This window comes from Tachyglossus aculeatus, chromosome 25 (assembly GCF_015852505.1).
Source record: "Tachyglossus aculeatus isolate mTacAcu1 chromosome 25, mTacAcu1.pri, whole genome shotgun sequence".
NCBI lineage: Eukaryota > Metazoa > Chordata > Mammalia > Monotremata > Tachyglossidae > Tachyglossus > Tachyglossus aculeatus.
Genome location: NC_052090.1, coordinates 14,563,810 through 14,586,779, shown reverse-complemented (window position 1 = coordinate 14,586,779; position 22,970 = coordinate 14,563,810). Strand labels below are relative to the sequence as shown.

Here is a 22,970-nt window from a genome sequence, read left to right as displayed (position 1 = left end):
AGATGGCAACATATAGAGATGGTCCCTACCCAACAACGGGCTCACAGTCTAGAAGGGGGGAGACAGACAACAAAACAAAACATGTGGACAGGTGTCAAGTCATCGGAACAAATAGAATTAAAGCTATATGCACATCATTAACAAAATAAATAGAATAGTAAATATGTACAAGTAAAATAAATAGAGTAATAAATCTGTACAAACATATATACAGGTGCTGTGGGGAGGGGAAGGAGGTAGGGTGGGGGGATGGGGAGGAGGACAGTAAAACGGGGGCTCAGTCTGGAAAGGCCTCTTGGAGGAGGTGAGCCCTTACTAGGGCTTTGAAGGGAGGAAGAGAGCTAGTTTGGCGGATGTGAGGAGGGAGGGCATTCCAGGCCAGGGGGAGGACGTGGGCTGGAGGTCGACGGTGGAACAGGTGAGAACGAGGTACATTGAGGTCAGCGGTGGCAGAGAAGCGGAGGGTGCAGGCTGGGCTGGAGAAGGAGAAAAGGGAGGTGAGGTAGGTGGGGGCGAAGTGATGGAAAGCCTTGAAGCCGAGTGAGGAGTTTTTGCTTGATGCCTAGGTAAACAGGCAGCCACTGGAGATTTTTGAGGAGGGGAGTAACATGCCCAGAGTGTTTCTGCACAAAGATGATCCGGGCAGCAGCGTGAAGTATAGACTGAAGTGGGGAGAGACAGGAGGATGGGAGACCAGAGAGGAGCCTGATGCAGTAATCCAGTCGGGATAAGATGAGAGATTGAACCAGCATGGTAGTAGTTTGGATGGAGAGGAAAGAACGGATCTTGGAGATCCTTCAGTGCTCGGGTCTACCTGGGCAGGAGGAGCAGAGCAGGGGCAAAGACAACAGCCTCGGATAATTCAGCTTGGCCCAAAGGGAGGGCTGGTGCCTCTGGATTAGCAAATGCAGTGTGTGGTGTAGCGGAGGATGAGTAGAGTCAGAAGGGTGATCAGTCATCCGGTTATACACTGGACAGTCCAGTTTTCAGCTGGTCTGTCCCCACCCCGCTACAGCTATGGCGTGGGACACCTTTATTTCTGCTATTTTTATTTTAAGGGCCTAGCCTCCTGCTGCCTTGACTCTTGATACTGAGTTGATGACTCAGAAGTGGCAGCTGTCATGGAGGGGAATAAAGAGACACTGGAAAAAAATCAGGGTGTCCTCCTCAGAGGAACATTATTTCTCAGTTTGGGCGGACTAGGGTGGCAAAATGGGGCATATGATGACATCGCATTTCTGTACATGCCCGGTGAATGCATGTGATCTCACATGTTGCCGCATGTCCCGTGTCGCAGGGGCTGTCAGTGGTCACACTAGGAGGCAGGTAGTGGGGCCATGATGGAAAAATTAAAGTTTGGAGTTAGAACCTCGTGTTCCATCTGGGGATCGTGGGGGTCACTGCAATGCGGCGACTCTCAGCTCTTCAGTAGTATTAGTACTCATTAAGTGCAAGCTATGTGCAAACCTTTACATTAAGCTCTGGAAAGAATACACAGGTGTGAATTTACACACTGTTTTTGCCCTCAAGGTTTGTGGGCAGGGAATCAATCAATCAATCATATTTATTGAGCGCTTACTGTTTGCAGAGCACTGTACGAAGTGCTTGGGAAGTACAAATTGACAACATATAGAGACAGTCCCTACCCAACAGTGGGCTCACAGCCTAGAAGACTGTGTGGTGGTACAGTATTCTGCATCCAGTACATGTTCTATCAGTACCATTTTAATGGTATTTGTTAATCAGTGGTATTTATTGAATGCTTTTTGTGTGCAAAGCACTGTACTAAGTGCTTGGGAGATGGTAGACTCATTCCCAAGCACTTACTGTGTGCCAAGTACTATATTAAGGGCTGGGGTAGATAAAAGATAATCAGGTTGAACACATTCCCTCTTGCACCTAGGGCTTGCAGGCTCAATAAACCCCCAGTTTGGTGATGAGGTAACTTTGGCACAGAGAAGTTAATTGAGTGGCCCAAGGTCACACAGCAGAGTTGGAATTAGAATCCAGGTTCTCAACTTCCAGGCCCGTGCTCTTTCCACTAGGCCGTGCTCCTTCAACTATTGATTGATTGGTTGTCTTAAGTTGTAGTCTCTCCCAAATGCTCAGTACAGAGCCCTCAGTAGACATGTAATGAATGCTGGTGATTGATTGATTGACTACTGGATGATGTGGTTCTGTAATTTCCCTGAAACTGGGGAAAAAGATGTTCACTGTCTACTGACATAGCTTTCAGAGGGCCCACTGATTGAAAATTTGGGGAAGTCAGAATAATTGTGTTGTTATGAGCTGTGGCTTTTTGTTTGCTTTCTCCTCAAGAAGCAAATGTTTCCCCAAGGTAATTTTTATTCAGATTATCCTTCTAAATTTGTCCCTCATGTTTGTAGTCCAGGTGAGGCAGTAGAAATACAGTTTAATATCCCCAGCCCAATCTTAGGCAAAAATACACTAATAGGTTCATCTAATATATTTGATCTCCTCTACCAGAATGCCTATGAAGATGTAGATATTAGTCCTATTTATTTCTCACTACATGAAATTATTTTTGCAGGTACCTCTACAAGAATGAAATCCATACAGTACACCCACAAGCATTTACAGGACTGATATCTTTGGAACAGCTGTAAGTAATGCTAACTCATTTATTGAAGCATCTTTAGAGGTTTATTCCATGTTTTATTCAATAGCCATGGATATAAGTACAGACTGTAAAGCTAGATTCAAAAATACCTACCATTATTTCTCTTTCAATGTTATTTCTTTTCAACTTGGCTTCTGGACCAGCTTGAAAAGCAACATCTTCTGTAGATTCCTAGGGTCTATTTGGATATGTGTTTGCCATCGGTTCTCCTCCCATGTCCTACTCAGTGAAGATGTGATATTACAAGCATTGCTTAGATCCTGTTGGTCTAACTGTATTCCAAGACCTGATCGCTTTGACCCTTTGTTGCCTTTTGAAACCAAGTGAAGCCCTTAGATGATGCTGATGATTGGGCGTGCTATCCCGTGTTCATATCTATAAAGTACATATTCTGTATTATTTATCTATATTAATTTCTATCTACCTCCTCTGACTGTAAGGTCATCATGGACAAGGGAACGTATCTAACAACTCTCATATTCTCCCAGGCACTCAGTGCTGTGTTCTGCACCCAGTAAGCACTCAAAAAATACCATTTATTGTAATCCATTCTTGGTCCAAATCTCACAGCCAAAGCGATGGATGAAAGCCACAACTGGCTTGATAATGTCAAGTTGGTATCACATTTTGTGTCCTGCAAAAGGCATGCTGGTTTTCATGCTGACATTTTGGATTTGTTTTTGTCTTTGTCAGTGACGGCCTTCAATTCTATATTACCGTTATCAGTTTCTTTATGGGGGCACTCTGGCATATGACCCCAGACTCTTTCAGGCTGATTGTGAGGCCATTTTTCATTTCAGTTGTAAATAAGACTTCTGATATCCCAAGTTAAAGAGTTCTCTAAATTGCCTTCATCTGTGAAGTGGAGTCCATTTGTTTAAATGACCGTCCATTCACTGTCACAGTAGTCAAGATTGGAAACCGGTTGGATGCAATCATTACTCCATTGATGCAAATATTCTGTTCAGGGTGAAATAAGAAATAATTTTCTTCTTTGTCAGAGGACTAGCAACAATTGATCTTGTGTTCCTCATTCTGTTCTTCTCCCACTCCTTTTAACTGTGTCTTTCTCTCACAGTCGGTAATAGATACGTACATGCATTTTCTTAGTTGTGTTTAACTGCGTATTTGATCTAGCTCATTCTTAGTAGGAAATAAGCTTCTTACATGAACTTTTTAATTATGAAAACTGTAAAAGAAGGCTGTAAGGTATTTATTATTCTAATGCCCCAATATGTGTATAAATGTTTCACAGTTGCTAAGTTAGGGGATCTGATATCATCAATTTCATTCAATCATATTTATTGAGTGCTTACTGTGTGCAGAGCACCATACTAAGTGCTTGGAAAGTACAAGTCGGCGACATGTAGAGACGGCCCCTACCCAACAATGGGCTCACAGTCAATCATCATAAATGGTATTTATTGAATGTTTATTGTGTGCAGAACACTGTATGAAGCACTCAAGAGAGTACAATACAGCAGAGTATTCCCTGCCCACAATGAGTTTACAGTCTGGTATCTGAGTTTATAGTCTAATGTCTGCCAAACAAATCCAGTTTCCATCAATAAGTGCTTTAAACCCAAATAATATTCAGCTATTTTTTGGAGATTGAGAAATATCAGTCATTTTTATAAAGTCATGAAAATGCTCTATTTTATGGCCCTATACCACAATCGGATGAGCACATGCTTTTGTTTTGAAAAATGACTTACAGAATCACCAAATCATAGGATTCAGAGGGATCAACTAGTCTTTTTTCCTACTTCCGTCTAGCACTACCCTCTACTCTAAAATGTCTTTGTAGATTAATAGCTTTGATATTTTCCTAACTCTTCAAAGAAGTATTGAGAGCCCAAAGGTTGAACTGTTAATCTCTAGGATTTATTTATGTATTTTTACAATTGTTCATAATTCTAGGTCTGCAGGCAACCATAAGGCACAGTGCCAGCTCTGGCTTGAAATCGTTCTGGTTTTAGTCCATTTGAAACTCACCAAACTGAAATTTATTTCAACCCCAGGTTATATTCTCTTTCAACATGATTTCCACATGTCTCACCATTCAATGAAAAGCTGTAATTGTAAATATGCAAAATTCTTATGCCGCAGGGCCAGTGTTCAAAGTAAAAGAAGCACAACTCAGCATTAATGTGATTCGGTTAATTTTCCTAAGGATGTTTCTGTATCCTGATGTGAAAGATGAATAAACAAGGTGTAGTTACATTCCTGGAGAGAAGAAATATTGTATTTCAGAGGGGAGAAGAAAACAGAACCAAGTTGCCTCAGAGCAGACTGATGCTCAGAGTCTTAAGAACCAGATCAGCTTTTAATAATAATAATGACATTTATCAATGGTATTGAACACCTACTTGGTGCAGAGCACTGCAAAAACACTTAAAAAAATAATAATAATGATGGTACTTGTTAAGCACTTACTATGTGCCAAGCACTGTTCTAAGCACTGGGGAGGTTACAAGGTGATCAGGTTGTCCCCCGGGGGGCTCACAGTCTTAATCCCCATTTTACAGATGAGATAACTGAGGCACAGAGAAGCTAAGTGACTTGCCCAAAGTCACACAGCTGACAATTGGCAGAACCGGGATTTGAACCCATGACCTCTGACTCCAAAGCCCGAGCTCTTTCCGCTGAGCCACGCTGCTTCTCCTTTTAGGCAGGTGGTGGGTGGGAGAGAACTTTCCTGAGGGAGGAGAGGCAGGAAGGCCAGGGAAAGACCAGGCCGTATAGTGCTGGGTGAAATAGGTTGGGTTGTTGGGTAGGGACCGTCTATGTATGTTGCCAAATTGTACTTCCCAAGCGCTTAGTACAGTGGTCTGCACACAGTAAGCGCTCAATAAATAAGATTGAATGAATTAATGAATGAATGCTGCCTGATTTTCTCTGGTGATTCTGCCTCTCCCTCCTGAAGCTCCTAAAGACTCATCTTCAGTGAGCAGCAGAACCGTTGATTGGTTAGGAATTCCTGTTCCTGTGAACTCGGGCACTTCAGATCATCCACCCATGTCCCTGGTACATTGTTTTCACTTCAGATCATCCACCCATGTCCCTGGTACATTGTTTTTTGGAAATTTTAGTGTGGGGGGGAAAAAGCCTTCGTTAATAGCTCTGATATATCCTGCCTCAGTGACCACTAGAGGTAGGAGAATGTTCAGGTCGTATCGAGTCACAACTCAGCACCAGTAAGCAGTAGATTGAGAGGATGTAGACATGGTACTTTCTGTAGAATGGCATCCTCACTCCTGTGGTGTGTTTGGTCCAAGAATCAACCCATATGACATGGGCATTGTTTCAACCTGCTCGCAACTTTTCTTTGGGTAGCTTGGCCCCTCTCCTCCATTTGACCCTTCTTCCCCACAGGGTATCATGGTGCAATAGAGGCACGGATTTGAAGCCCAACATATTTCAAAATGTATAGCTGCCCTTTAGACGTGCCAATGCCAGGAGCGTGGCTGTCTGAATCCTCCACTCTCTTTCTTAAACCCCCTGCCATGGGCATTCTGTTGACTGTTCCAGCCAGGGTAATAGTGTTATCCCTCCAATTGACTAACCCCACCTCCTCAACAAACTGGGGTCTATTGGGTTCCAAGCGCTCAACTAAGTACTTGGGGAAGGACACCAGAAGCAAAAAACACGCTACTTTGCCCTCAAGGATCCTAAAATCTAATCTTCCTTGCTGTCGTATTTCCTTCTAGTCTCTCTCTGTGTTCCAGCCTCCAGGTTTGATGTAGTCTTTGCATTCCGATGTGCTGTGCTACTTTCTGGTCTTTTAAAAAAAAGTCTCCTTAAAGTGGACCCTAAAATGTGAACTCCATATAGCCCAACTAAGCTCTTGTACTTATATCTTTATAAAGTGCTTCAGCCACCTTCTACCCAGTACTAATTACCTATCCTGCACTTTATGCTAAATTGTTTAAATCTGGATCTTCCGCCCGGTTTTCAAAAGTAACTTATTTCAAAAGCCAACACATTTATATTGGTGTGATAGCTGCTGCTTCAAAAATGGGACAAAAATCACATTCTCCAGTAATGGTTTTTGTAAAAGTGCTGTTTTGTTTTTTTGTTAGGCTTCTTTTAAAAAAAACAAACAAACAATAATCCAGGTGATTTCTTGGCTAAAGACGATGTACAGGACATTGATCTGTTTTTGCCCGTCTTGTTGAATTTGGGTTATGAGTCCATTGGGTAGGAACCTTCTTGGTCTTAAAGGTTTTATCTTTCCTGAGTGTGGTAGGTCTTAGTAAATGTTAGGTCATTTGTAGAAAGAACTGTCCAAGACTGGGCCTTTAAACTTGCAAGAGATCCATTAGGAAACTAATGGCTTCCCAAGCACAGAAACCCAAGTATGATTTATTAAATATTAATCCAAGTTCTTAAGGTGAATTTCAGGCAGCATCATACTTGGGGAATTCACTTGGAACAGCCAGAAAGAGCCACCTTCAGTATCCATGCAGATCTGATTGATCAGTTGTATTTATTGATTCCTTATTTTTTGAAGAGCACTGTACTAAGTGCTTGGGAGAATGCAACACATCTGAGTTGGTAGAGAGGGATTATGGTATTGTCTACAGTGTTGAGAAAGAGTGAAAAAGAGTTACAGCTTAACATGTGCCTCCCGATCTAGACCTAATAATAACAATAATAATAATGATAATAACAATAATGATATTTTTTAAATGCTTACTACTATGTGCCAAGCAGATTGAACATAGTCTCTGTCCCTCACAGGACTCACAGTCCAGGAAAACGCCTTCTTTATGATGTACCTGTCTAGTTTTGGTGCAATTCTAGTTGCATTTAAAATCATTAGAAAAAGACACAAAATGCTCTCAAATTAGATGGTTGTCCTTCATATCTGAAATCCATTTTATATCTAAATAGGTGGAAAGCATGAAAGTATGCTCTGTTGAGAGATTACTAAATTTTCCAGGTTGTTGAACGCAGTGCATTTTAGTATTACACATTTGTGGCATGTTACAACCACTGTGAATTGTGCTGCCTATTATGACTTATGACTCGATTAACATTAGTGGATTATGTCCGTTAATCTCTACATTTTTCTCTCAAAACTCTGTTGATTCAAAATATTAAGTGGTTTGCACCCCCATGACATTTACTGAAAAGGAAATGATCCATTCTAGAAGTGCTGTATTTTAAAAAGATAGAACAAATAAGTGCACCTGTTCGTGAATGAACACGTGTGCCTCTGCCTTTATGTGTTTTCCCAGATACTATTCATTGCCTTTGCTTTTGACTCCCCTCTGAAGGCAAACCAATACAGTTTCTAAATAAACTGCCATCAGAGGGTGCCCGGTTACCCACTCCCATTTAAAGACATTCCTCCATCTTCCCGACTGTTCCTGAGATTTTGCCAAGTGAATTTCTTTCAGTGGCTTTTCAGAAATTCAGATCATCGAGCATCGGGTGAGTCAGGTGAAGACCCTATGACCTGGGCAGGGACTGTCTGTTTATTCTGTTGTGTCTCCCTAGCGCTTAGTACAGTGCTCCGCACAAAGTAAGCACTCAATAAGTATGACTGACTGAATGAATGAATAGTTGGCAGCCCACTACGATGTTTCCAACTCCAGCACCAGGCTCTTTGGGAGTCGGGACTAGATTTTGTGGGAGGCATCAGGGCTGATAGGTGGGCTCTTTCTCTCATTTGGGCTACAAAGTCCTCCTCCCCCAACCACAGTTGCCAGCATTAGGCATGGCCTTCTTCCTGGCAGGACTCTGGTGGGCAGCAAACCCCCTGCAGAGCCCCCTCTCCCCCGGGGCTATACATGTTCAAGGACAAATCTCTGCACTTAAATAGGAAGGAATCAAGTCTTCAAATATCCCTTTGGTTCTTTCCAAAGAACAGTATACAATTAGGTAAGAGCAAGGCGTTTGGGCAGTCTCCACACTGTCATGCTGGAACCTGCTTTCTCAAAGTGGAAATTAAGACTGTGAGCCCCATGTGGGACAACCTGATCGCCTTGTATCCCCTCCCAAAGCTTAGAACAGTGCTTTGCACATGGTAAGCTCTTAACACATGCCATTATTATTATTATTATTCTCCCTCCTATTTAGACTGAGAGCCTAATGTGTCCAACTGAATTCACTTGTATCTACCCCCGTGCTTAGAACAGTGTTTGACCGATAATAAATGCTGAACAAATACCATTAAAATAATTAGAGAAGCAGCATGGCTCAGTGGAAAGAGCATGGTGTCCCCCATTGAGTCATAACCTCCCCGAGAACAGGGACTCTGGCCTTCTAGTTTTATTGTACTTTCCCACACATATAATGCTCTGCACAAAGTAAGTACTTAATATGTACTATTGACCGATTGACTGATGGATTGATCGAGGTACTGCATGAGTCCTGTTTGATCTCCCAGTGTGCTCCTTGGTTTTGGAGGTGTCCTCCATGAATGATATCAAGAGGAGGGATAATAGGGAAACTGGAGGTTGGTTCATGTGGGCTTGTGATGGACAGGGATTTTGTCTACCAACTCTACTGGGGAGTATACTCTCCCAACTACTTAGTACAGTGCTCTGTTCACAGTAAATGCTCAATAAATAGCATTGATTGATTTACCAGTCACTGGTAAATGTGTATCATTGGAAGGGTATTTGTAAAGAACTGTAAATAGAGCAGTAATAATGCACCACCCTAACTGTACATGGTTGTTTGCTGGCTCATTCTCGTCACACCTTTGCTGCTCATTTAACAGCTAGTAGAGCATAAGAACAGTACAAGAAAATCTGCCTCCTAATTGGTTGTGTTCTAAGAGTGCCCACTCCAGGTTCCTAACTCCTATTTTTTTTTTTTTAGATTTTGGGGTCCTCCAATGAACATTGATTTTTTTTTAATTTTTTAGTTGCTTGTTGTGTGACCAGGATTCTGAAGGCCCTGGTCTAAAACAGTGCCCTGTGGTCGGCAATATCATGCCAAATGATACTTCAGGAGGCTGATCTGATGCCCTTCTGGGAGTCATTGTTTCTCTTTGCTGACCATTTACTACCATAACATAAAATGTTTCAACTGCAATTTTACCATCAAAGGTTTACTGTCTTCTGGCATGAAAGTTGTGCCAGCTGCCAAATCCAAATAAGCACATTAGGTTCTCAAATGTATCATTACACACAACTGAGTTCTGGTGACCCACACAGAGAAATGAAAAGAATGTAAATGTCACTGCCTTGATTCAGAGACTTTCCTGCACCTTTCACCACTTGTGTCCCAGAAGTTGTTTCTCTAATAAACATGAATTCAATCCCAGATAAATTTGGGTGCAGCTGTGGAAAACCCAAAATTTTACCATTTTGTGGAGGGTTTTGGTCACTACATTTTTATCTGCTATCTTCGGGCTCTGAAACAATAGTATTAGATCTTGGTTCCACAGCCTGTGCCAGAGAGGAGAAGTACCTGCTATCAATCAATCAGTGATATTTATTGAACACATACTATGTGCAGAGCACTGTACTAAGCACTTGGGAGAGTACAATACCACAGAATTACCTGTTACCGGGAAAGCAACAGACACAGAGGCCATCTCTAAAAAAAGGGGGAAAAAAGATAGTACGGTAGTACCTCTTATAGATGTTATGAGAAGTTTCAGAGGGAAGAACAAGGTGCATGAGAGACAGACTTCAGTAGATTGAGGAATTTGGGGAGGAGGAAAAAGTCAGGTGGTGAATAAGTTGTTTGAGGATTTAAAGCCATGAAGAACTCCCCCAACTATGGTCTGCTCATGTGCAGATTTCAATAAGCTTTTTTCCCTTCCTTCATTTATCATTAAAGGATGTATAAAATATATATATGTAATATCTAAAAGATGAGACATGCTTTGCATTTGAATATGACTCTACTGGCATTGAGATCCTGGCTGAGTTTGTGACAATAGCTAAAAAGACCAATATGTGACCAACCTTCCACTCCACACTGTGGGCACTGAAGATAGAGAAGCATTGCGGCCTAGTGGAAAGAGCACAAGCCTGAGAGTCAGAGGAACTGGGTTTTAATCCTGGCTCTTCCACTTGTCTGCTGTGTGACTTTGGGCCAGTCGCTTAGCTTCTCCTTTGCCTGTACGTCACCTGTAAAATGGGGGCTAAGAATGTGAGCTCTTCGTAGGACACAGGCTGTGTCCAAACAGATAATAATAATAATAATAACAATGATTTTTGTTAAGTGCTTACTAAGTGCTAAGCACTGTTCTAAGCACTGAAGCACTGTTTAGTTTGTATCTACCCCATCACAGTGCAGTATAGTACCGTGCACACTAAGGAGAGAGTGCTGACTTCGAAATTGTTCACATTCATTTGCAGATCAAACTTTTGAATGTGCGTATATAACCTGTGGAGTATGAAAATATCTAGAGAAATGTGAACTGACACTCATGTCCTGCTCATCCTCTCCTCCATAATCTTGTTAGACTATGCTGCATACCAGTCAACTTTTCCTCTACCTGCATCTTCAAATTTGTCTCATTCAGCAGCACAGTGGTGAAGCAGCCTTAAGATCCTGACAACTTTACAAAAACATTTAGCTACTGGAGTCAAATATTTTGATGGGCTCACTATGGAGGTACAGAATTTCCACCTGCACTTCTGCATCAGTCAAGCTGTGAAGAGCAGGTCTGCTGTTTTGTTCTGAGGCCATACTGTGTTCCAGAGAGGTCTTGATTAATGATACTCTTTGGTTGATAAACTAGGAAAAGTGGTCATTAGATTGAGGATTCTATCCTAAGAGGAACTAGCAATGACTGTTATTGATATTGAGCTGGGCAACATATATAGTCGTATTCCACAGAGGTTGTTCCTGTGTTTATTACTGGCTGCAAACTTGCAGTTGAAAAGATGCAAACAATTCATGAATGACCTAAAATTGATGGAGAGGCTGACTCCTTGGCCATCATGAATAAAACATAAGTGATTTTTTTTCCCATTTTAAGATCGTGCTGAGTAGTTGCATAAGGGTCCCTCCCTAAAAGCACAAAAAACAATGAGGAAAATTAAAAGAGTAGTGATACATTAGCCACAGAAAGAAGACTGGAGCATAGGTTTGTGTAGGCTTTTCTTTTCTTCTGCAGCTTCAGAGACGGATTCAGAGAAAGTGGCAAGCCAGCACATGATCGAGCAAGTCTGTTGATCTGCACTCTCCCTAAGTCACTGTCTACCTCAGACTATCTACCTCAGAATATATTCCACTGCAGTCTTATGCAGAATGGTGTTTAATCAGAACAGTAAAGGTTTAAAGACTGTTATTTCCTCTGACAGCAAGGAATCAAATAGCATTAAAGAATGTCATTGTTAATGATAAGGAGAGAATGCATCCTCTTTGGCAAGATATTTCATAAAATGCCCAAGGTGCACAAACACTCATTTTAAGGAAATCCAACTCTCTTCCTGTAAATAACTTTTAATAATTACATACTATCTAATTGTGTAATGATGACAGAATAACAATAGGGCCTAAGGATGGTAATTCTGATTTTTTGCATCAAAAGATATGCAACAAACGTATTGCACCTTGTCCCTTCTTACCACTCCTTTTTCTTTCATTCCCTTTCTCTCAGGTGTCCCTCTTGGATTGTCCCTCCATTTCTTGTCCCTCACAGGTCTGTTTCTGGCCTCACGTTTACGGAATGCATTTTCTCTGATGGCCAGGAATCAAGTAGTAGTAATCAAGTAGGAGATGGTAAATCAAACCTTTAGAAAGCAGGTTCCAAGTGCACAGACAGTCTGCAAAGTTGCTTTCCTTCTCAAAGCCAGTGCTTGAGTACTCTGTCAAGGGCATAAAATCAACAGGCTCAACAACATCAAAATAAACCTATGCAATTAATTCTTTCAGTCAGTCACCAGAATGTCTCTTTCTTCTCCCAGACAGGAATTAGGATACTGTTTTCTTCTCCCAAACAGGAATTAGGATACTGTTGATTTCCTCAGTCCTGCTCCTTAGCTCCTGCAGGGGTCACCGTCATCGCGCGGGAAGATGCAGCATCAATCCAACAAATACATGCCGTAAATTAGGCTCAGAACTCATACCTGTTAGTGCTTTGTTAATTAAGAATGTTCTTTCTTAGGTGAAAGATTCAGCCCAGGTTTTTGTGACAAGTACATTTCAGGAGATGTTTTGATTCTGTTGAGGCAAAAGCATTTTAAAATCATGGCAGAGGGTAAAAAAAAGTGAAAAAAATGTATCATGAGAAGATCATTTCCAAACGAGAGATTTTAAATCCATCAGTGGACAGCCAACCTCCTCTTCTGTTGCAGCGTGTGCTAAAATCCCTTGTTTGGGTACAGAAGCGAAGCTGGACTTGAGGAGCAGAGTGGCTTAGTGGAAATTGTTGGACTAAAAGTTATAGAGGACCTGGCTTCTCGTCCCAGTTGCCTGCTGTGTAACCTAGGACAAGAGGTTTGAATTCTCTCTATCTGCGTACCTCAGTTTTCTCATTTGTAAGTCAGGTTAAAATACCGGTTTTCCCTCAGTCTTAGAGTGCGAGGCCTATGTGTGGAAGGGGACTGTCTGATCTGCTTATATTGTAGCAAGTCTAGAGTTTAGCACAGGTTTGTCACATTGTAAAATGCTTAACAAATACTGCAGTTGTTATTATGATGGTGAGTACTTCCAGTTTGTTTCTGGTTTCCATGGTTCCCACAGCGTATCCTGCCAACAGAAGCAGGCTCAGCTGGGGGCAAATTTTCTAAGACAATCTGCATGGCTGATTTAGTTACTTTGAAGAAATGAATGAATGCTTGTTACAAAAGTCAAAATCACTTTCAACCAGTTTTTCTGCTGTAAAACTGGAAGAAGATTTTTTTCCTAATCTATTATTCTTCTTATTCCATTTTCCTACCATTTGAGGTTTACCCAAACCTGGAATATCATGATGTAATGCACTTCACTGGGGCAGAGGGGATCACAGAGGGTTCTGTGTTCTGGGGATGCTCTGGAATGTCTTTTCAAGGCTTCCAAACCAGAAGTGTTTCCAAAATGTTCTGGAAGTCTCCCAAGAGTTGATTTTCCATGAAATGCCTGCTGTATCTACTTCAGGAGAGAAACACTGTTAGGTACAGTAATGTGGAACTCAATCATTTCCCATCCTTCCTCCAGCCAGAAAGCAGAAGTACCAGATGCCATTCACTTAGCTCCTAAACTTAACAGGTTCCTCATTTGAGTGGCATGTGGAGGTTTAAGCTCTTGTTTAATGCTAATTGGCTCATCAAACAGGTTCAAATTCCAAACACCTTCAGCACCTGGACAATGTCAGACATCACTTAGAAGAAAAATCCAGTGATGTTCCTGTCTCATATTATTGTAACAGTCTGTCCTGACCTTCATCTCTTAATTTACTGGGAACAAGTTTACTTAGAGGAGATGGAAGTCACAGTAAACTTTCAGAATGTCTGAAGAGTCAGAGATTTAGGGCACATTTGGAATTTTCCTTTGACATTAATTGCTGAATTCTACTCCTCACCAAACAGCAAGGAGAACACTATTTCCCAAGACTGCTGAGATTTCAGGAAATCAAATGAAACTAGTTGATAGTGTTCCAATCATCCGATTTAAAGGCATGGATTGCACTTTACTTAAATCTTCATAATGCCATGAACCAAGATTCAATTCAATAATAATAATGGTATTTATTAAGCGCTTACTATGTGCCGAGCCCTGAATGCTAACATGACACTGGTGGTGACATAGTGGTATTTATTAAGTGCCTACTGTATGCAGAGCACTGTACTAAGCCTGGGTGTAGCGGTGGGAATTAAACATGATTCCTGTCCTTCATTTCTTTTTTGTTCGTGTTTAAGTGCTTACTACGTGCCTGGCACTGCACTAAATGCTGGGATAGATGCAAGCTATTCAGATTGGATACAGTCCATGTCCCACATAGCATTCATATTTTTAATTTCCATTTTACAGATGAAGTAACTGAGGGACAGAGAAGTGACTTACTCAAGAGCACAGCAGACAAGTCGGGATTAGAACCCAGGTCATTCCAACTCTCAGGCCTGTGCTCTTTCCAGTAGATCATGCTGCTTCTCCTCATGGACTCACAGTCTAAATGCTTATGTGGGGAGGTGGGACAGCAGGAGTATGAAATACTGAAACAAAATGCAAAAAGCAAATAGGCAAAATGTGGTCTAAGTTTCAGGGGTGATCGAGGAATCTAAGAGCATGTGCGGCCGAGCCAAGAGCAGGAACCCTTGGTGGTGGGGGAAAGGCAGCAGTTACCTCACTGCTTTTTTTGGCAGTGAGGCAAGATTCTGAGAATGCCTGGGAGCAGCTTTTACCCCACTTATGGTGTCTTTTGTAGCCGCATCTCTTCAGGGAATCCTGTGGCGAGGATGTTCTAGGTTTGCCACCTGATTGTAGATCATTCACTGTGGATTCTGAGTTGTCCTCCTCTCCGAGTGGTTTTGATTACACTCACTAATATTCTGCGCACAGTAAGTGCTCAATAAATACGATTGAATGAATGATTGTTTCTTCTGTTCAGAGAACTGAACTAAGTGCTTGGGAGACTACAATACAATTAGAAAGCACAGTGCCTGGCTTCAAGGAATTTACAATCCAGTTGGGGACACAGACAGTAAAATTAATTACAGGTAAGGGGAATCAATACTGTTTAGATATATCTAGGTAAGTGTTGTGGGAGTGGGGCAGGAGGTGGGAGTCCCAAACTCTTAAGGGACCTGGAAGTTCTGGGGTGGAGTGGAATAGAGTGGGGGAGATCAGAATGAGTCAGGAAAGGGCTACTGGTGGAGATGTGATTTTTAGAAGGGCTCTGGAGATGGAGAGGGGCACAGTCTGCCTGATGAAAACCCTGAGGGAGTTCCAGGAAGATGGAAGTTGCACAAGGGCTTGACAGTAAGAAAAGTCCCTGTCCCCGACTTTTGGCTCTGAATTAACCCTTTGCATTCTGGATCTAGAGGGGTGGGGGTCGAGCTGATGTCCAAAGTCAGTATTCCACATATGTCTCTGGACTTGGCACTCGGCTCATTACAAATAAAGCGCTGGGCAGGACTCTATATAGACCATAGAGTAATGGGGAAAGAGAGTGATGGGAAAGCAAAAACAGCTAAATCTCCCTTATCTAGATCCCTGCTTGGATCCGTTTCCTTCCCATGGCACAAGTCCTTTTAATCTTCTACCCAAGCCCCAAATCCCTGTGGGTTTCTTCTGCCCTCAGGCTCCCTAAGCCTTTAAATCACATCTCTCAGTGTTGCAATACCCCATAAACTACCCTTATCCCTCAGGTATAGATCTGTATATATGTTTGTACATATTTATTATTCTATTTATTTATTTATTTTACTTGTACATATCTATTCTATTTTATTTTGTTAGTATGTTTGGTTTTGTTCTCTGTCTCCCCCTTCTAGACTGTGAGCCCGCTGTTGGCTAGGGACTGTCTCTATATGTTGCCAACTTGTACTTCCCAAGTGCTTAGTACAGTGCTCTGCGCACAGTAAGCACTCAGTAAATACGATTGATTGATTGATCTGTGTAGATAATCCATTTATTCAGTTTTTGCTTTGGTTTGTACCCTTTTGGTTTATACTTATTGTATCAACATTTTTACTCTCTTCCTATTGTATAGCCTGTGTGTCTGTTGTGTGTCTATTGTGTGTCTGCTTGTCCTTCCACATTAGAGTGTTATCTCGTCGTGGGAAGGGACCAGACCCTGTATTTTTATTGCACGTTCCCCAGAGCCTTGTTCAGTTCAATCAGTACTGATGGCAATGAGCTGGAAAATACATTGGTGGGGCTTTTAGAAATCTGCTTGGTGCTTGGTTTTCAAAAAGTATAACCTGCTATCTCTCTGCTGAAAAAGTTGTGCCTAAAGTATTGTTTTATCAGAATTAGAATTAGTGCTAAATATTTAGATACTGCAGCAGGATATCTTGTAAAAGTCTTGTTATACTCTGTACAAAATACAGTGAATGTGTGGTCATGGCAAAATACTGAGAAACAATTCTGTAACTTTAAAGCATTTCATAATTGAAGATATTGCCTTCCAATTATCTAGAGATAAATTAAGAAAGTGGTTACTGTCACCTGAAACAATCTGTTAAAGTCAAGATTTAATCACAAACAAAATTAGGTTTCCTTTGATTATTTTTCCCCTCCTTCTGTATGCAGTTATCAAAGAAGGGCAAAGGGAACAACTCCTCCTTATTAGCTAGTAATTCGGAAAGATTTGAAAAGGCAATCCCATTAGTATAGTATTGACAAGCTGCTGATCTTCCAAGCTGCTGGAAGAAAGAGCTACAATAAACCAGAGTATAATTAATCTCCACTTCCCATTCTTGCTACCTGAGAAGTACACTGGCTGTGATTACTCAGAGAAAATCACAAACGTACAAAACCACCTCTTAATGAAACGTATTGCATGCAGTTCCACTGGTTATTGTATTATCTCTCACCTCTGATCTAGCCCTCAGTGCCACTGTAGCAACTGTTTACAGCAGCATTGCAGAAATAACAGGTCCCTTCTAAAGTGCCAGACCTTTCTGAGGTTCAGCTGCACAAAGCACTAGAAGATAATAGCTTTGTTGATTTTGGAAAACATTAAATACTGTGAACCTGTGAATAAAAGATGGGCTTGAAAGTGCATGCTTGGGAGGCCTACTATGATTTCTTAGAGATGTATTTGGCTACCTTCTCTTAACCTCTAAGGGAATTTGTATTAGGAGAGAGACCACTCATAGTGCCTATTTCACTCCAGCATGTAGAAGCAGAGTGGCCTAGTGGAAAGAGCTTGGGCCTAGGATTCAATGGACCTGGGTTCTAGTCATTCATTCATTCATCCAATCATATTTATTGAGTGCTTACTGTGTGCAGAGCACTATACTAAGCCCTTGGAAAGTACAATCCAGCAATAAAGAGAGACATTCCCTGCCCATACCAGATTTACAGTCTAGAAGGGGGGAGACAGATATTAAAACAAGTAAACAAGCATCAATATAAATAAATAGAATTATAGACACGTCAATACTGCCAGATCTGCCACTGGCCTGCTGTGTGTGACCTTGGGCAAGTCACTGCACTTCTTGATCCCTCAGGTTCTTAATCTGTAAAATGGGGATGAAATGCCTGTTATCCCTCTTCCTTTGACTGCAAGCCCCTTGTGGGATAGGGGCTGTGTCCAACGTGATTATCATGTAACTACCCTGTGTTTAGTACAATACTATTATTATTATTATTACAGTTTAACAAAGAGTGTCAGCAGGGCTGGATCCCTGATATGAACTGCCAAAGATCCTGCTATCTCACCTTAGCCACTACTCCATTTACCTAAGCACAAGTTTTTGGCACCATGGTGGGCGACTGGTAATTTCTATATCCCCGGGATGATGCTTCTATTTCCAAAGAAAAGTGCAGCAAGACAAAGCCCAGCTACATCGGGTAGCAAGATGGCATCCAAAGTATTATTGGATTTTGAGCATTTGGACGGCCTCATGTCTTGGCCATTACAAATGGCAACTTGCTTTATACTCAGCATAAATATTTAAATACCTAAATCAAGTGTGTATTTTAAAATGGAGCCATCTATGGATAATGCATTTGAAAATCTATATTATGGTGGGCGCATCTAATGAACTTCAAGCAGAGTTGTACTAGGCATTGAAAGTATTAGTTTGGAAAAAATGAGTATAAGGTTAGTGATTTAAAACAAAGATGTAAGATTAAGAATCTGGCAGTGTGTTGCGATCAATATATGAGACCAATAATAGAAGCTGTGTCTTGTGTTTTCATCATGGAAAGATGGGTTGCCCAGATGCCATGGAACAATTTGTGTGTCTTTCTGTTCTTGGTTTGATTCCCTTATACTTTTATGTCCTGTCTCTTCTAAAGTTTTAAGCTCTGTCCATTGCTACAATAGCCTTTAAGCCTCCAATAGAAATAGAGGGACGTCTACTATCAGCAAAATGCTAATGAATCAATTATTTTAACTATTCTCAAACTTCCCGAGTGAGAAAAAGCCTAGTCTTCTTCAATTTTTGTAAACCCGCCTATTAGCTGCTGACAGTTCTCCTTTAATCCATAGATGGCTTAAATCCATAATTGAATTCTAACATAAAGTCATAGTTATAGGCTTAGAGAAAACAATGTTAGTGCATTGGCAGCTGGGTTCAAGGCTGTTTGAGTTCTTTCAGAGGTAGAAATCTCCAGGTGGCAATCAAAGATGTCAGAGGAGGAGATTTATGAACTGAATTCAGAGTGAGTTCCAGCCACAGAAAATGATGTAGCAAAACACAAAATCCACTTTGGGCAGGGTAGGCTCTGAGTTGAAAATCTGTTTTTATAGGGACTTAAACTAGTTTCCTCAGCTAATTTAAAAACTAAAAATCAAATTCACACACACTAAAATGATTCCAGAATACATTTACCTTTTCATCAAACAAAAATATTTAATATTGATTTGCTTAATGTTCAGTCTGCAGGAGAGGTCTGTTTTTTTTTGTGTGTGTGAGAACCTCTCTAGCTCTTTCTGTGTTTTTAATCGTGAAAAAGCAGGTTACAAATCTGGTCAAGTAACCAGAAACTAGGAGGTTTTTTGATTTGGCATGCTGGGGAGAGACCTGATGCTCTCCTTTACCTTAAAAATTATTTCCTCAGCCCAGTAGTCCATTCCAACTGCTACTGCCACTCTCTGTGGGAGTTGCTGCCACTTTGTTTGTTCTCCAACTCTACCACTTTTCACTTGTTGTCACTTACCACCTCCCTGAATTCATTCATTCATTTTTGTTTATTGAGCACTTACTGTGTACAGAGCACTGTAGTAAGCATTTGGAAAGTACAGATTAGCAACAAAGAGAGACAATCCATGTCCACAACAGGCTCACAGTCTAGAAGGGAGGAGACAGATATCAAAACAAGTACATATGCATCAATAGCATCAATATAGAGTTATATATTTATATATATATATATATATATATATATATATACACATCAAAACAAGTAAACAAGCATTAGTATAAATAGAATTATAGAAACTGGCAGAAACTGGCTGTCGATCTCTCTTCTGAAAAACAAAAACAAACAGAAACCTCCCATCCTTTCCCCTTGTTTTTCCATTTATTTACTGCTGCTGTGATTGGATCTGACTGGCTTTTCCTCCATTGCAAATAGTTCCCCACTTCATGCAAATTGAGTCCATGAATCAAACGAAGGCTCAAAGTTCCCCAGTTGTCTGGCCTTCCATCGATTTTGTTGTAGATAGGAAATTTTGGAATCTTGGAAAATCCAGAACACAGGATTAGAAGAACCTGGTGCTTTGAAATTTTGGTCTCTATCTTTTGAAACTCACAGTAGTTAGGGCAACGCAGAAAATGGTCATGTGATATTAGAAAAGGGAATCATATGTTCCTCTGGATATGAGAGAAACTCTCCTAAAAGTAATCATAAAAGGCCACATGCTCCATGAAGGCTTTTTCCTGGGTTGGAGTGCTGATCATTTATGTAAATAGTTCTGCTCCTCTCATGTCTTACCCACAATCATTTTCTCTTGCTCAGTCTGAGGTGTATCCAGCGCTTAGTACGCTGCCTGTCACATAGTAAGCGCTTAACAAATACTGTTATTGTTGTTATTATTATCTTGAGGCTTTGAATCCTGACCAAAAGTTTGTCCTGGGAAGTGAGAAATGGGATTGAAGGAGTTATTGCATTTGAGTCAATCTTGGTAATGGTACAGCAGCACTGTGGGCAGATGAGTTCCATGATGGGTGACTGCATTCTCCTCTATGAAATGTTATTCAGGAGAAATCCTTCAAGATGATATGACAGACTGGCATTTTTTAAATGGCTATTTATCGACCCATCCCATAGTTTGAATGAGTGGGTAGTCCAATCGCCTGAGCAGGGGCTGGCATCAGGAAAGAGGGAGGTGGAACTTTCTGTGAAGCTTGGAAGAACCCAGGCCAAACGTTGAACCTGCATTTTCCTCTGCTGACCTGACTCATTTTTTGAGGCTCCGTAGCAGTGGCCAGAGCAGGATAAGCAGGAAAGCGTGATTTTTTTTTTTTCCACTGGTCTGGCTCATTTTCCCAGACTGATCCCTGGGGAAAGAGTTGGAGATTCCCCTGGTTTAGCTGTAGCCAGGGCTTTCCCAGCCACTCTCGGAGAGCTGCTGTTGCCACCGCCACTACCATGCTCAGGACTCTGGGAGGCTGTGAGGATGAAGGGAGATGTCCATGACCGGGTGTGCTTTTCACCACTGGACTGGAGGATAAAGAGGCCGCTCTGGCAGGGTCCGTTTTCCCCCCTTCACCTTTTTCCTTCTCCTCAAAGCAGGAAAGAACTGAAGCTGCTCTTTCCCAGCTTCTCAGGGGAGTTCATGAAATGAGGTGTTCTGTACACAGTAAGTGCTCAATAACTGTCATTGATTGATTGATGAAAGTGTAACTACTGGGACTCCCCTTTGGATCTTGGGGATTAAGATTGTGAGCCCCACATGGGACAACCTCATCACCTTGTATCCTCCCCAGCGCTTAGAACAGTGCTTTGCATATAGTAAGCGCTTAACAAATACCAAAGTTATTATTATTATTATTATCATGAAAGTATTGAGTTTGGGCGATTCATCCCATTTTGTTTTAAACTACAGTATGAGCTAAAATAACCACTTAGTTGAAAAAGAGAAGCAGAAAGGCCTAGTGGAAAGAACATGGACTTAGAAGTTACTTACTCCCAACTCTGCTATGAGACGTATGCTGTGAGACATTGGGCAAGTCATTTAACTTCTCCGGGCCTCAGTTATCCCATCTGTAAAATAGGGATTAAATTCATTCATTCAATCGTATTTGAGAGCTTACTATGTGCAGAGCACTGTACTAAGTACTAATCTGTGAGTCCCATGTGGGACATGGTTAGTATTCAACCTAATTACCTTGTATCTATCCCAGCACTTACTACAGTACCTGGCACATAGTAAGTGCTTAACAGATACCATTAAAAATTAATCCAGCTCCTAAAGTTGTTCACAATCTTGCCGAGGGAGGGAGGGAGAACTGACACAAAATTATTGATACGTACATGAGGTAAGTTGGGAATCATAGAGTTCTAAGACGCACAGACATGCTACAGGAAGCTAAGTGGTTAAATTGCTAGGGGACATGGAAATATGGAAGGGCAGAAGTGGCAGTGGGGGCATTAGAAATGAATTGGGGATGGGCTCATGGAGAAGATGTGATTTTAGAAGTGTTTTGAAGATGGGGAGAGGTGCATTCAGAATTGAAGTGGGAGGGAGTTTGGGGCAATATATATATTGCATTACTTTTATTGCTCCCCCTATCTGAATGTCATCTCTGATTCCTATGAACTGTGTCAATAACCCCGGCAGATAGGAGTTTATCATCAGAAGACTGGAGTGAACAAACATTATCAAGGCTAAAAAGTTCACTGGTGTTTTGACAGTAGTCTTCCTATAACCATCTGGGCCAGGGATGCCGCATGGATAAATCCAATCCGTCTCAAAGCCTGATTAGTCTTTGCATCTTTGAGGCCTGGGGAGCAGATACTTCTTCATTAGTTTGTTGAAAACCCTCCCAAGGAAACTTCAGCCAGTTTGTGCTGTAGCCAAAGCAGGCCTTAGCGGGTCTTGCTGCCTTCCCACAGGTACAACTTCTCCTGCGATTCATTTGTCACATTCTTTAGTGTTTAATTCAAATAGCAATTGATAGCCCCACCAGGCAATAAATTGAAGCCCAGCAGAAAGTATCACACTCATGGCGCATATCCTAGTTGAGCCTCAGAGTTGAGGAAATTTGTTCAAGGGTGGAAGAGCTGGAAAAGTAAGAGGAACTTTGCCCATGTTTCTGTTTGGGTGGTCTGTTGGACATACTTGTCAATTGGATACCCCTTAATGGAATGAAATTAAATTCCTTTTTAAACAACTTGGTGTTGCCAATGTATATCTACCCCTGAGAAAATTATTTCTGACTCTGGGCAGGAGTCTAGAAATCAGTGCAGCTTTTTCAGCAGCCTAATTGGAGAATCAGAACTTAATCTTTTTGCAGCTTTGGCAACCAGTAAAAATATGACAGTCCTCTGTTGTTGTTGGCTGCGTAGTGTGCTTTCATAAATTGTAGTGTATTTTTTTCTTTTTTTTAAAATTTAGTCTATTTATTGTGGGATAATAGCCAACAAAGCATGCCAGCCAATTGTTAGTTTGAATTTCACTCTCTGGGACTGGTAATGGTAGCAGGATAATTTCCTCAAAGGAGGCAAACCAGGCAGGGGACACCATCCTCAAGGGGAACTGCATGGCATGTCCCTTAATGACGATAACTGGTTCATCTTTGGGTTGGAAAGC

General features: G+C 41.4%; 1 protein-coding gene across 1 annotated transcript in view; it reads left to right on the top strand.

Moving 5' to 3' along the window:
• Positions 1 to 22,970, top strand: part of PXDNL (peroxidasin like) — a 244,176-nt gene that overhangs the window by 124,090 nt on the left and 97,116 nt on the right. The window contains exon 4 of the mRNA XM_038766521.1: positions 2,552 to 2,623. Coding sequence (XP_038622449.1) covers positions 2,552 to 2,623 — 72 coding nt within the window. The remainder of the gene's footprint in view (positions 1 to 2,551; positions 2,624 to 22,970) is intronic.